Source organism: Hyperoodon ampullatus, assembly GCF_949752795.1.
Source record: "Hyperoodon ampullatus genome assembly, chromosome: 15".
Classification (NCBI taxonomy): Eukaryota; Metazoa; Chordata; class Mammalia; order Artiodactyla; family Ziphiidae; genus Hyperoodon; species Hyperoodon ampullatus.
This window is the reverse complement of record NC_136928.1, coordinates 69,539,183-69,553,001: the sequence shown is the minus strand read 5'-3', so window position 1 is coordinate 69,553,001 and position 13,819 is coordinate 69,539,183. Positions and strand designations below refer to the sequence as shown.

At 53.1% G+C, this 13,819-nt stretch overlaps 1 protein-coding gene across 2 annotated transcripts in view; it reads right to left on the bottom strand.

Moving 5' to 3' along the window:
- The window catches only part of ADCY3 (adenylate cyclase 3), a gene marked incomplete at its 5' end in the record, with an annotated part of 90,713 nt that extends 88,565 nt beyond the window's left edge, over positions 1-2,148 (bottom strand). For both annotated transcript variants that reach the window (XM_079721136.1, XM_079721137.1), the window contains one exon: positions 1,474-2,148. In XM_079721136.1, the coding sequence (XP_079577262.1) occupies positions 1,474-2,148 (675 nt within the window). The remainder of the gene's footprint in view (positions 1-1,473) is intronic.
- Between the last annotated feature and the right edge of the window lie 11,671 nt (positions 2,149-13,819).

Sequence of the window (13,819 nt, the reverse complement as noted above, 5' to 3'; positions counted from 1 at the left end):
AGCAGGGCCCTCAGCTGGCAGCAGCACAACCTGAAGTTCAACAACCCGGAAGTCGTGAGGGGAATGGCAGACTGTCACCCTTTACGCACAGGGCATTGGGAGAAAAAGGGACCTCTCGGTGTGCCTGCACCAATCCGTGTGCACCAGCCCAGGGCTGGGCCCCTGCAGCATCAAGACACAAAGCTTCTGTGAGAGAGGACGCTGTGTGAGCCAGAGTGGGAAAACAGGAAGAATAGTCGTCCAAGAACGAGGAAAAAGTTAAAACAGAAGAAAAACCTGTTTTAATCTAACTAAGCGGGAGGCAATGGGACGGCCCCACAGGTGCCTTGCATCAACCACCAACGGCACTGCTGCGCCCCTGGACACTCAGCCCCCAATCCCAGGAGACTAATGGCTTTGGCCAAGATGGCGGTAGCAGTGTGACGTAGTAGCAAGAGCACTGAAATGGGAATCTAGAAATGGACGTTCCAGCCGCTGACTGCCACAACTAGCTGTGTGGCCTTAGAGAGGTCACTCTCCATCTCTGGGCTCATATATAAAATAAGCAGGTAGTGGGTAGGACACACAACTGTGGAATTCATTGACTCTAAGCCCTGTGGAGCCCCCGCCCCCAGATAGGTTACCAGATAATAAGTGCAGAAGGCCAGGAATCACACCTCCCGATCTCTGTAGCCCCTCAGAACCCACTCAGGGTCTTGGCACCCAGTGGGAGCACAACACTATCTATTAGTTAAGCTGAGGCCAAAATTTCACCCCTTCCACAGGAAGGCATCCTCCGGAACCAGCAGACACCCCCTCACTGTGGCTGGCGACCCTGGCCCCGTTTGCATCCCCATGACATGCCTTCTGTGGGGAGACCACCACTCCCTACATCATCTGACTGCTCGGGCACCCTGAGCTCCTAGCAGAAGTGGGATTTACGACAATCACACAGTCCTTCACATCTCCTTATTTGAGGTTACCCACAATCTTTGACCTTGATAACAACCACTTCAGGCAGGCCAACTCTGTCCCCATTTGACAGAGGGGCACTGAGCCCACACACTGAGTCTCTTGCCAAAACCAGTCAATGACAAGCTAGAGACCAGAAGCCAAGGGTGCCCTCTTTCCCCACAAGAGGTCTTCCCAGCAGAGCTCAACGACAAAGACAAGGCTGCCTCGCTCAAGACCAGGCCCAGGCGGGCCTTCCTGCCACCCACGCGGGCTGGGCACAGGTGACAGAGTGGCCAATGTCCAGAAATCCTCCAACCCCTAAGGCCAACCACAGACAAGCTCTATTGCAAAGCCAGGGGTTGAGGGAGAGCTGGTCCTTCCTGCACAGGCAGATGAGAACCCCAGACCACGACCCCTCCCCCCAGACATTCTGACTCAAGGGCAAAGAAAACAATGCCACCCCCACCTCCAAAACGGGTACCACCTCAGCTGAGAGCTGCTGGGAAGAGAAGCCACTGGAAGCCAAAAGGTGGGACTCACCTCCCTCAGCAACTGCATCCCCTTCAGCCCGTCCCGCTGCTGCTGGGCCACGGTGACCCCCAAGACGAGCGTGTGCACGATGCAGGAGACCACAGAGATGATGACGATGGCGCTGAGGCTGAGCGGCAGCGTGATGAAGAAGGAGAAGACAAAGAAGGCCTGCCAGCCCACCGTGTCGCTGGCTGCATGGGCGCGGGAGAAGTTCAGGCCCAGGTAGGAGAAGACCTGGGCTGTTATCAGCAGCCACAGCAGGTAGGGCACCACTTTCCGGGTGACCCGGTTGGGCAGCAGCCCCTTTTTGCAGAGCACAAGGAGGACGATGACCAACACCAGCCCGACCCCGGCCACGGCAAGGGGAGCCAGCTTGTCCCTGGAGAAGACCACTGCACACATGACCACCACGTAGCAGTCGAAGAGGGCCGCAAAGACCACCAGCACCAGCAGCGTCTCGTGGCGCTGCCTCTTGAAGTAGGTCTGGTACAGGTTCTCCAAGGACTCCGGCACGAAGGTCAGCCGCATGAAGCGAGGCAGGCACAGGCAGGATCCCGAGTTCCGGACAGAGATCTCATGGGTCCGGCCCACCCCGCGGTCAGGGTCAGAGGGCAGGCTGACTGAGTACTCGGCTGAGTACTCGGCCGAGTACTCAGGATCGGAGAAGCCCTGGGTCCTCGGCATCCTGGCTGGTGTCTGCTTCTACTGGCTCTGGAGAAGCGGACGGGGAACAGAGGAAGGACTCTGGGGCCACCTACCAGGGCTCTCGGGGACCTGGGGCAGGCTGACGGCCGGCCCCCTCGGGCAGGAACACAGAGCTGGCTTCCCCGGCACAGGCAGCGCTGACCATCTGGAACTTAAAAGGACATCACTGAGTAGAAGCCCCTCTTCCTTCCCACCTGTGCTTTCTCCACGACCCACCCCAGCCGTCCTCAAAGAATCCTTGCTCCAAGAGGCTCCAGAACCAGGGCCATTCTCCCGCCACCCCCATGCTCACGCCACCACCCGACCACACACACTTAGTCCTGTCCGCCCACAACACTCCGTCTCCTGTCTCTGCCTATGGACGGGCCTGGCCACCTCTCAATCCGTCGCACCCCTGGGCATCTCATCTCTCTCAGTCCCTGACTTCCTCACGTAAATCTCCTCCAGGCCCAAGCCTTAGAAGATCTAGATAAAACATGCTAGAAAAAAACCAGAGCCATCCTGGGGGTTCCCGAATCTTCCTCTGTTTACTTCCTTTCCCACCCAGCCCCTTGGCCACTCGGGCTCCCCACCTCGGGGCACCGTTTGCCCTCCGGAAGGCTGGGCCTGCCCCTCCGTTTACCTGTGCGGGAACTCCGGAGCGGCGTGGTCCGGGCCGGTCCCCTCGCGGGCTGCGAGGCCGAGTCACGCGTGCAGCGGGAGGGGGCAGGAGGGCTCAACGCGCCCGGGGGCTGCTCCCCGCGGAGCTGCGCCGACCCGCCAGAGCCACGGTCCCCGGCCGGGGCGCGACTCTCCCGCCGTCAGGCCGGGAATCCGGCCGGGAGAGGAGCAGGGCTACCCCTCAGCATCCACAGGCGCCCGGCCGCAGGAGGAAGGAGGAGGAGGCGGCGACGAAGGCTGGAAAATTCGGGGGCGCCCGCCCCTAGGGCTGCGGCTCGCGGGGCCGGCGTGCGCGGCCGGCCCCCTCCCTCTGGCCCCGCAGTGGTCGCGACGGCGCGGCTAGGGGCGCACCCGGGGCCCTCCGCGGCGCGAGCGAGGGCCGAAGCCGGGGAAGCCCGCCAGCATCCTCTGGCCCGCCCGCGCGCCGAGCGGAGCCAGCCGAGTCAGGGCGCTGCGCGTTGCACAGTGAGTCCCCGCGCGGCGCTGGCGGCTCCGGGGCCACGAGCGCTCCAGGCCCCGGGAGGCGGGCGGCGCCCCTCCCTCCCCGCAGTCGCCGCCCTCTCGGCGAGTGCGTCCGGAGTAGGGGGGTGCGGGGGTGAAGCTCCCGGCTCCAGACCTGGCCCGGCGGGGGAAAGGAGGAGAAGCGTGAGGAGGAGCGCGGGGGCGAGTTGCAGGGCCCCCGGCGGCGAGCTGGCGGCTACGGCTGCGTGGAAGCTGGGGGTGGGCGGTGGCAGGAAGGATGGGCTAATCAGCGCCTTCCCCCCGCAGGCCCGTCTCAGAAGATAAAAGCCCGGGACGGGCCCTCCCGCAGGTGAGGCGCGCTAGGGGCATCCCGGGCGCCCCCTCCTCTGCCGCAGCTTCCTTCCGGGCTCGGAGAGGCGGGGGCTGAGGTTTGGGGACGGCTCCCCCCGCCGGTGCGCCGGGCCTGTGTCCCCGCCCACCCTGGCAGCTTTCCGCAGAAGGGCCCGCAGCTGAGCCCGTTTCTTGAAGGAAGGGGGTAGGAGTGGCCCAGGAGGCACGTGGAATTGGGAGAACCTGCTTCAAAAAGAGCTCTTGTGCACATTCCACCTGTTTGAGGCGTTTTTGAATTTACAAACTGTTAAAAACTCAAATGCTCCTTTGAATGGTTAAGTCGTTCAGTCTCTTACACGTTAGTATAAATTACTTTCCTTGGATTTGACAGAATATCTTGCCAAGATCAACCACGGGCTTTAGGAATTTAGATAAAGGGAGAGGAGGGAGATAGGTTGTTTTGGAGCAAAAGAAAGAATGTGGGGGAAAGAGTTGCTGAGGACAGCCAGCAGCATCAGAGGGTGGGCTCCCTGGGGAGAGGAGAAGATGTAGGTAAGAGAAGAGAGAAACTCAGCCATCCAGGCCCTGGATGAAGATGCCTCCTGGACCTCTTGAGATCATCCTTGAGGGCCCTTTCCAGAACCTCAGGTGTCAACTCACAAACCTCAGGGAATAGATTCATCAGCGAATTGATCCTATCACAGCTGTTTCTGTCCGACCCTCATACTAATTCGGAAAAGTTGCCAGCCTCAGCCCAAACTTGTTGGGGCTTTGCTTCCAAAGGTGTGGAATATAACATCAGATTTAGGAGGACGGTAATTTCAGTAAAGCAGCATTTCTCCCCATTGTTTCAGTTTGTTTGGAATCCAAACATTTATTTTGAATTGTTATACAGTGTTAAAGGAGGCATGATTTTTATGTTTAACAAAGGGACATGTGTTAATAAAGGGGAAAAAAAGCTGATAAATACTGTTTGGGCCTGCTTGGGCACAAGCGACACCCACATTGTGTCTTCTGTGAGTCCCTCCCCTTTTCCTGGCACACATGCCAACCCTTGGGGTTCTGGGGGGCTCCCCACTCGGCAAGGCCACGCCCAGCTCCTGGGCCCTGTGGGTTTTCTGCTGGGCCTTCTGCCACCACCTGTGCCCCAGCCTCTCCCCCTAACACATCCTGTGAAGGAAGAGGGTTCCACACAGAGATACCCCTGGTAAAAACCCCGAACTCCTGCCCTGACTGCTGAACTCACTGCTCCACTCCCTGCCCTTCCACAGTCCTCCTCTCTTGGCCGTGGGCACCTCTTCAGCAGACCTGAGCTGGGAGCACACAGGATGCCCAGCCAGGCCAGGCATCAGGAAAGACCAGAGAAAACACCCCACCCCTGCCCTCAGGATGCTTGCCAGCTCTGCCGGGGCACCACGTCCACAAAGACAGACCCTCAGTTGAGCACAGGTGACCTGAAGCAGGGCCTTTCAGGACCACAGGGGAGCATCTGGTTGGCTGGAGCCTCTGCAAAGGCTCAGCAGCAGGACAGTACCCACAGCACACTCCCGTCCCTGCTCGGCATTCTGGGTTATGCGCACAGCCCTTCCCTATGGATGTGGGAAGCCCAGCAGGGCAGCTGCAGCCCCTCTCTGGGCCTCCCTGGAAGCCAGGGGCAACTGAGTGAATATTCCAGAGCAAAAGAGGTGATTGGGGAAAACACAACTAGTCAGAGACAGGCAGTGAGGCCACAAGTCTCATCCGTCCCCCTCACAGCTGCTTCTCCAGTACATGGCACCTAGTAGATACTCAAAGAAGCTGTTGAATGAATGGATGGTTTCCTTAGGAAAAAGTGGCACTTTATAAGTGTCCCTGAGCAGACCAACAGGACTTATTCATTGATGCTGAACATGTCCTCGTCCAGGAGAAATTAAAAATAACCACACTCAAGTGAAAATGGAGGGAGGTGCCTTCAGTTTCTAAGCTATATATTTTGCATTGTCACCTGGAGAGCTGTCATGCATTGCTTTTGCAATCAAAAGATACAGTAAATCTATCTTTAAAACACATACCAATGCACACATGCACACACCCACACAACCGAAGACCATGAATGGCTCTGTGGGTGACCTGCCTATGGCACGTGTCCTAAAGTGAAGACAGAATCACGGGCTTGGGGAGAAGCTTGGAGGGCACCCCAACCCTAGCCCAGGATCCCCTCGGAGAGGATACCTCTTTGCAGAAGGCACCTTTTGTTTGTATGGTTTGAGACTAGAGATGGATTGCTGAGAATTAATTGTTATTGGATAAACAAGAGTGGTTTGGCCCCCTGGTGAAATGTGGTGGCTCCTGAATTCAGCAAACAAGAGATCAGAGCAGGACCCTGGTGTCCTGGGGAAAGAGAAGCGGGAGGAGAGACAGTCATCAGCTCCCCTGGTGCTGGGCCCTGGGAGAGCCCTGATTGGGGCCTTACCTGAAAGCAAAGCCTGCATGCAGGTGGTTTAATTGGGAGAGTGATTCCTGGGGAAAGAAGGCAGGAAAGCCGGTAAATACAGGGGGGGTGTGCCGGAGCGGTCACTGCCATGGGCAGTGGGGCTTGATCCTTCTGGGACCCTCTGAGGAGCCTCGCAGAAGGCACCTCAGCCTGTTTGGCTGGGTGGCTGGAAGTGGGGAGTATTTGTCCAGCTGCTTCCCTCCCACGTTGGTTAAGGGTCACGGGTCGGTGGGTTTCCTCTCGAGTACTTCCAGGTGCATACAAGCCTCAGGGAGGCTGAGTGGTGGGCACCTGGGCAGGAAACAGGACACTTGTGCAGTGAGGCAAGGTACCCGCAGCAGTTGAGGAGTAGATGGAGGGGCCACGAGGATGACCCGTACAGCGTCCAGACCTTCATCAACTCCTGTCAGCTCAGAGGTTTGGAGCCTTCATCTGGGAGACAGGAGCCCTCAGTCGTCAGCAAGCTCAGCCTCGGACCCTGACCTTGATGCTGCGGGGGACCTCAGACAAACGATTCCACTTCCCCAATTCTCAGTGTCCTTGTGGTGGGGTGACACAGACTGACCCTAGGAACAGGGGCTCATGGACATCAGAATGGTTGGCAAATCTCCGCAGAACAAGTCAAACGGGTGTTACGGTCCAGCTCCTGGCCAATGGCCCAGCTGCTCTGGCACTGCTGTTCCAGCGTGACCCGTTCGAGGCATGGCTGGGCTGCCATCGTCCTCGGGCTGTCCCTGTGGTTACACCTGGGTCCCTCTCTTGACTCCACGGCAGTTTTCCTCTCTGACAGCATCGGCCCGAGTGCCACTTCTTTGTCTCTCTCTTTCCTTCTCTGTGTCTCTTGGTGCTTCTGCCTCCACGTCAGAGTCTCCCTGGTTCTGCTCCTGTCTGGGTCACTCCTTGGACCACTGTGGATGTGTACAAGTGTGTGAGTATTTGTGAGTGTATGCATACGTGTTTTGTGTTAGTGTGTGACCGTGAGAGAGTTACGTGTGAGTGGGCATGTGTGATGAGTGTGATGGGTGAGCGTGAGCACATGTGCACACTCCTGGCCGAGCTGCACTGCCCCGCCCTAGCAGGTGGGCTCCGGCCTCACCTCCTCCCCCGCCATCTGACAGCCCCGGTGCGCTGCTCCCTTCCTCGGGCCTGTCCTCTGGCCTGTGGGCGGGCAGGGGGCAGTGGAGCCCAGAGAGACAGTGAAGACCACATCCGCTTTCCTGGGCTGGGGTGTTTCTGGGTCTGTCCCATCCTGGGTGTGAGCATCTCCTCAGGAGCCAGACCAGCTCTCCTGGCCCCTCCAGCCCAGCAATTGAAACAGAGTAGCTACTACATAACCTGCGGTTGAAATAACTTCAGTTTAACACTAACCAGTCATCCCCTTTCACTCACTGATCTGTGCTTCCCAAAGGGCGCTGATCTCGCCTCCTGTGGGATCCTGCCTTCAGGCACTGGGGGCCGTGTGCTCTCCTTTAGCTCTATGACAGAGGTACTACTAATGTCCCCATTTTACAGGTGAGGAACAAGAGTTGACTTGCTCCTGAGCCCACATCTAGGAAGGGGCGAGTGAGGGCTGGAATCCAGGTGCTCCAGACGGCGCACGAGTGCGGCTCCAGCAGGAATCCTCAGGAAGCTTGCACCAGGCAGGACACTGTGATCTCAGACTCGGTGCCTAATATATGGCCAGGGGCAGCCTGCAGAATCGTGGCTCCCTGGATGTCAGAGCTGAAAGAGACTCAAAACATCATTCTGCTCCAGCCTGGATGGGGAAGTTGAGGCCCAGATGGGTTAAATTTGGGGCGAGTAATACACATGCCCACGGAGTGTGAAGCAATGTGTGAATGCTGCGTAATCCCGAGGCCTCTACGGAAATGTCACGTTTCCAAAAGCACTCAAGCCCGGGCTCCTCCGAGAAGAGGCACCATAGAAATATGTGCTAACAACCTCTCCCAGCTGCTGGGGATTAGATGGAGCAGAAAAAGATTTTGAACAAGAGGTGGCTAGACAAGGCCCAAGCCGGCACGAGATGGAGGCCTCCACCTCCCGGGTGCCTCTCCCTCCCTCCGGTCCCAATACCCAGAAAAGCTGAGTCCTGGGGTGGCGGCGGGGGAAAGGTGGTCAGCAGGCTGGGGGCTTAGAGAAGGGCTGGCAAAACGTCCTGGTTGCAGATGTTAAAACCCAAACCATCCCAGCAGTTGTTTCCCTGCCCAGCACCCCATCTCAGGACTTGGTAAGCATCCTTGACCCTGCTCTTCCTCTCCCCTCCCCCCACTCATTCTCTACACCCCAACCAGGGCAATCGATTGGTTCAAATCCAAATCTGATCTTGTCCCCATCTTCTTTAAAAATCTGGTCACCGGCTGTCCCTGCCCCAGGATAAGAAGACTGCCCACCTCTGCACATGCTAGGGGATCAAATATGATAATACTTGTAAAAGTGCTCAGATGTCACTGTCCTTTGAAGTTGTCCTCAAGGAACATTGGTCATTTTGGCCTGGAGATCTGTAGTGGGTTGGATGGTTCCCCCCACCCTCCCCCCTCCCCAGAAGATATGTACACATCCAATTCCCTGGAACCTACGAATGTGACCTTATTTGCAAAAAGTGTCTTTGCAAATGCAATCAAGAGATGAGATCACCCTGGATTACCCAGGCAGCCCTAAATCTAATGACAAGTGCCCTTAGGAGAGACACACAGAGGAGAAGACAGGCACAGAGGAGGAGGTGCTGTGAAGATGCAGGCAGAGGTTGGAGAGATGTGGCCACAGCCCAGGAACACCTGGAGCCCCCAGAGGCTGGAGGAGGTGAGGAGGGATTCTTCCCTACGGCCTCCGGAAGGAGTGCGGCCCTGCCGACTGACCACGTTGATTTTGGACTTCTGGCCCCCAGAACTGGGAGAGAATAAATTTCTGTTGTTTTACGCCATCCAGGCTGTGGTCATGTGTTTTGACAGCCACAGGAAACTAAGACAGGATCCACATTTCCATACCTATACTTAACACTTGCTACAATTTATTGTAATTTTACATGACTGTCACCCCAATCACTAGACTTTGAACCCAGGGTCAAAGCCTTTATTCACCTTCGTACCAGGAATGCTAGCCTCCCAATAAACCTTGTTGAATTGTAAGAAGTCAGTCAGACCTTCTTCTCCAAGTAGAGGACACGTGCCCCCCTGATACTCCGAGACAGGCCAGGAAGTGGCATTTCATTGGAACAAATGACATGTCCTAACCAGCTATGTTCTTTCAGAGGGCTGATTTGGGATAAAAGGTGATTCAGAAAAGGATGAGATCATCAAGGGAAAACTGACAAGAAGGCACGAAATAATAACTACCAGAAGACAGTGGTCCAGATTTAAGTAACACTCTCTAGGATTCATTCCACAAAGTTCCCAGGCCCCACGCAAAAGATGTCAGGCTGACTTACACTCAAATTAGACACACGCAGGTTTGTGGTTAAGCATATCCATGTGTTTCTGCACATAGTGATTTTTATAACTATTAAATATCTCAGGCTGGCATTGTTCTCCCTCTTGCATTCTTTAAAAAGATGCTGTTTACTGCTCAAGGGGTGACGGAAATAAATTAGCTACTCGCTTTGCCATCCCTCTTCTAATTCTGCTGTGCCACATGGGGGATGCCAGGCACAGCCAGGCACCTTTCTGAAAGTGTTATATTCAGTGGGATCGGTGCTAAGCTTTTGCAAAACCAGACAAGAACTTGGTCCTTTTTTAAAAAAAAAAATTATAGCTTTTATTTTAAATTTTTCTTTTTTCACTCTATTCAAACTCATTTCCGTGAAATGAATTCAGGGTGGGTTTAAGCAATTCTCTCACCCTTCCTCCCCTCCTTGATGCCTCTGGCTTTACATGCAACCAGCCCTGCCAAGTGGGAAGCAAGTGATGGCTCTGGTCGTAGCTGAGTGAGGACCCAGAACCCCCAGTGTAAGGCTCTCTGGTCGAGACGGCTCTAACCCTTCCATTCATGAATAGCCCCGCACTACCTGCCAGCTTTGCGATCTGTTTGGACAGGAAAGCGTATAACTCTGCTCTGCTATTTTTAGCAGCTGCTAGCGTTGAGTCAGTCTTTCTGCTGGCTTGGAGCCCTCTGCCCTTTCTCGTGCTGTCAGAGACTTGCTCACATCTCAGGGCAGTGAGCTCCCATGTCCCTTGCCCGCACCCCTCTCTTTATCACTTTCTTAGGGCAGGGCAGATTTTTAGGGGTCTGTATTTCTGTGCTTCTCTTAAAAAAAGCCGCCCCACAAGTCATTTACATTAATCTGGACGGAGCTGGAGACTTGCCATCTTGTTCACAATTTTGCATTAATGTAGCTAAGTGGGAATTCTTTTTAAGTCAAGTCTAAGTTCAAATATGCCTTTAAACAAACAAACAAAAATTACATTTAAATAACTTTAGAGAGAATAATATAAAGGAGGATTTAACTGTTAGCTATAAATTGATACTCATTGTTCATTGTTTTTTTTTTTTATCCCAGAGTCTAGCAGAGTGCCTGGCGTTGAAAAGGCACTTAATAAGTGCTTGATGGAGGAAGGAATGCTTAGGAATAAATGGATAAATTCTAAGGTGTTAAAAGCTCAGTGCTTAATCCCTCTCAAGGGTAAAACTTATAATTTAACACACAGAACTTTTCTTTAATAAATTGCAAATGGTGGAGTTCTCAGGTATCTCTCCTGGGGTGTGGTCAGAGATGTTTTTGGGCAGTTGGGCTGTATTATAACTGTTGGGATGATTTCTGTCCTAAGTAACCCCAAACTTAACTCACAATGGCTTAACAGTAGAGAAAATGTATCACTTTTATAACAAGTCTTTGGATAGAACAGGTCTAAGGTTAGTTATTCGGTGGCTCAAAACCATCTTTAAGGTGCATGTCACTTTCCATCTTCTGCCCTGCCATCCTTAGGGTATCAGTTTTGCCATCACAGGCTAACTTTCCCCATGTTTGCAAGATGTTACTACAATCTAGCATCATATGCAGATACATTATTCCACAGAAGAAGAGAAACAGTTTCCTCCCATGCCTCTCTTTTTGGGAGTATGAAAGTGTTTCCTGGAAGCTCCCTAGAAGAATGTCCATTATGTCTTTTTGGCTAGAGCAGGGTCACGTGCCCACTTCCAAACCAGTCACTAGCAATAGAACTGGTACCACCATAAACGGCTTCAATCACTCATGATTTACCCGGAGCCACACAGTGGAGGGATAGACACCTGGACAACATTAGGACTCTGCCAACAAGGAAGAAGGCGGGAATGACCAGTACTGACTCTGGTGGGCCTCAAGGGCCAGACCTGATTCCCGGCAAAGCCAACTCTCTTATCATTTTTCCAAGGAACTTCTATAAACCTGGGAAACACTTAAATTTCACCGAAGAAATTATGCCAAGCTTTGATTAGTTAACGAGCAACATATTTGGGCGTGAAGGACATCCACGCTTATTTTCTTATCCTCCATTAGGCCCCTTTTAATCAACATTCAGTTGTGTTCTGTGACTTTTTTCATAATCAGTCGGGAAACATGTGGTTTCAGTTTAGCAATTCATTAATTTATCAAACATTTACTATGCTTTTATTAGGCACCAAGGACACAAAGGTAGAAAAGATAAGGTCTTCGTCCGCCAAGAAGTAATACACTGGAGAGCCCCCTGTCCTGCTGAGGAGAAAATCTATGAAATGTGCCTGGGCAGCAGAGGTGAGTCTAGAGAAATTTCAGAGGAAGAGGCATTTGAGTTGGATATAAAAGTTCAGTAAGAGTTTGCCAGGCAAAGAGGAGAGAGGAGCGAGGGCATGTGCCTTAGTCTACTCAGACTGCTATAACAAAATACCACAGCCTGGGGGGCTTAAACAACAGACATTTATTTCTCACAGTTCTGGAGGCTAGACGTCCAAGATCAAGGTACTGGCAGATCCAGTTCTTGGTGAGGGCTCTTTTCCTGGCTTGCAGACAGCCACCTTCTTGCTGTGACTTCACATGGTGGAGAAGAAGCTCTGGTGTCTCCTCCTCTCCTTATAAGGACACTAATCCCATCACGGGGCCTCCACCCTCATGACTTCATGTAAACCTAATTACCTCCAAATACCCCCAACTCCAAATACTATCACACTGGGGGTTAAGGCTTTAATGCATTTGGAGGGGACACAAACATTCAGTCTATAACAGCGTGTCTGGCCGAGGGGGGCAGCAAGTACAAAAGCACAAGGCTATGAACAGCAGACTGTGTTCAGAGAACACCAAGAAGTCCACTGAGCCTAGAGCAGGGAGGGCAGGGGCGGCAAGGAGATGGAGGCGTCGAGACAGAGGACGGGAGGAGGCTGGGTTATGCCAGGCCAGGGCAGTGTGGTGCTACAGCAAAGAGCAGAGGTGCTGAAGTCAGGCTCCAGTCTGAACCCAGGTTCCACTCTTACAATAGATCAATGTTTGTTCTGGTTTCCTGGGGCTGCCATAACACATTTCTACAAACTGTGTGGTTTAAAACAGCAGAAATACATGTTTTCACAGTTCTGAAGGCCACAAGTCCAAATGAAGGTGTTGTCAAGGCTGGAGGCTCTGAGGGACAATCCATTCTCTGCCCCTCTCCTAGCTTCTAGTAGCTGCCAGCAACTACTGGCATTCCTTGGCTTGGGTCTTTATAGCTCCAATCTCTGCCTCTGTCTTCACACAGCCTCCTTTTCTCTGGTGTCTCATTTTTTCCCCCTTCTCTTCTAAGGGCTTGTCATTGGGTTTAGGGTCCATCCTCACCTAGGATGAGCTCATCTCAAGATCCTAACCCTAATTATATCTGCAAAGACTCTATTCCAAATAAGGTCACATTCTGAGGTTCTGGGTGGACATATCATTTGGGGACCATAAGGCAACACTACAGTGTTGTAATATTAAACAGTTTACTTAACCTCTTTGAGCACATTTCCTTATCTATACTATGGGGATAGAATATTTATCCTGAGGGATCATTTTAGAGTCAAACAAAATGCTTTTAAGTTGCTGAGGAAGTACTTGGTCTATAGTAAGTGCTCAAGAAGTGCCACGAACTTGGATTTTATCCTATAGGCAACAGAAGGCTTGAAAAGTCAGTGTCTGAGCAGGGTGGGGGAAAGGGTGTTACTTCCCAAATTCTTCCTCTTTTCAAAGGCACAGGGGAACCGGGCTGGGCCCCCTATAATGTTGGACTCAGTCAGAGGCTTCCAAGGCAAGAACACTGCAGAGTTACAGCTGTCCCAGAAAGGCAGTGGTGGAGACAGTGAGAGTTTCAGGGTGAAATGGACACATGAAGATGGTGGGGGGTGGAAGCTGCCCAGTGCCGCCGAGCCTGTGTGAGCTGTACATCTACTTGAAAACCCAGAGTTACTTAAACAGAGTCCCTCTCTGTCGTCCTGGAGGTACTAAGGCTGCCCCAGCAGTAGAGGCATAGCCAAGGGCTGTGAGAAGTAAGGGAAATGAGTGAAATGAAAGAAGCCTGTAGACTTGCAGAAATGCTAGAGATGGGAGCAGAGAGACCTTTAAGAGACTCATTGATAAGGCAACAGAAGCCTGGAGAAGTCAGATGGTTGCCCAGGGTCACTGAGCTTTGATTGACAGACCCAGATTTTGAACGCACAACGTTCTCACTATGTGACGTGTTCTTTCCTACCACTCTGGTCAACTTAAGCAGGAAAGATTTAGTGGAAGGATGTCAGGGGACAATCAACTCTATGTTCTTTTAGAGCAGCCTGTCC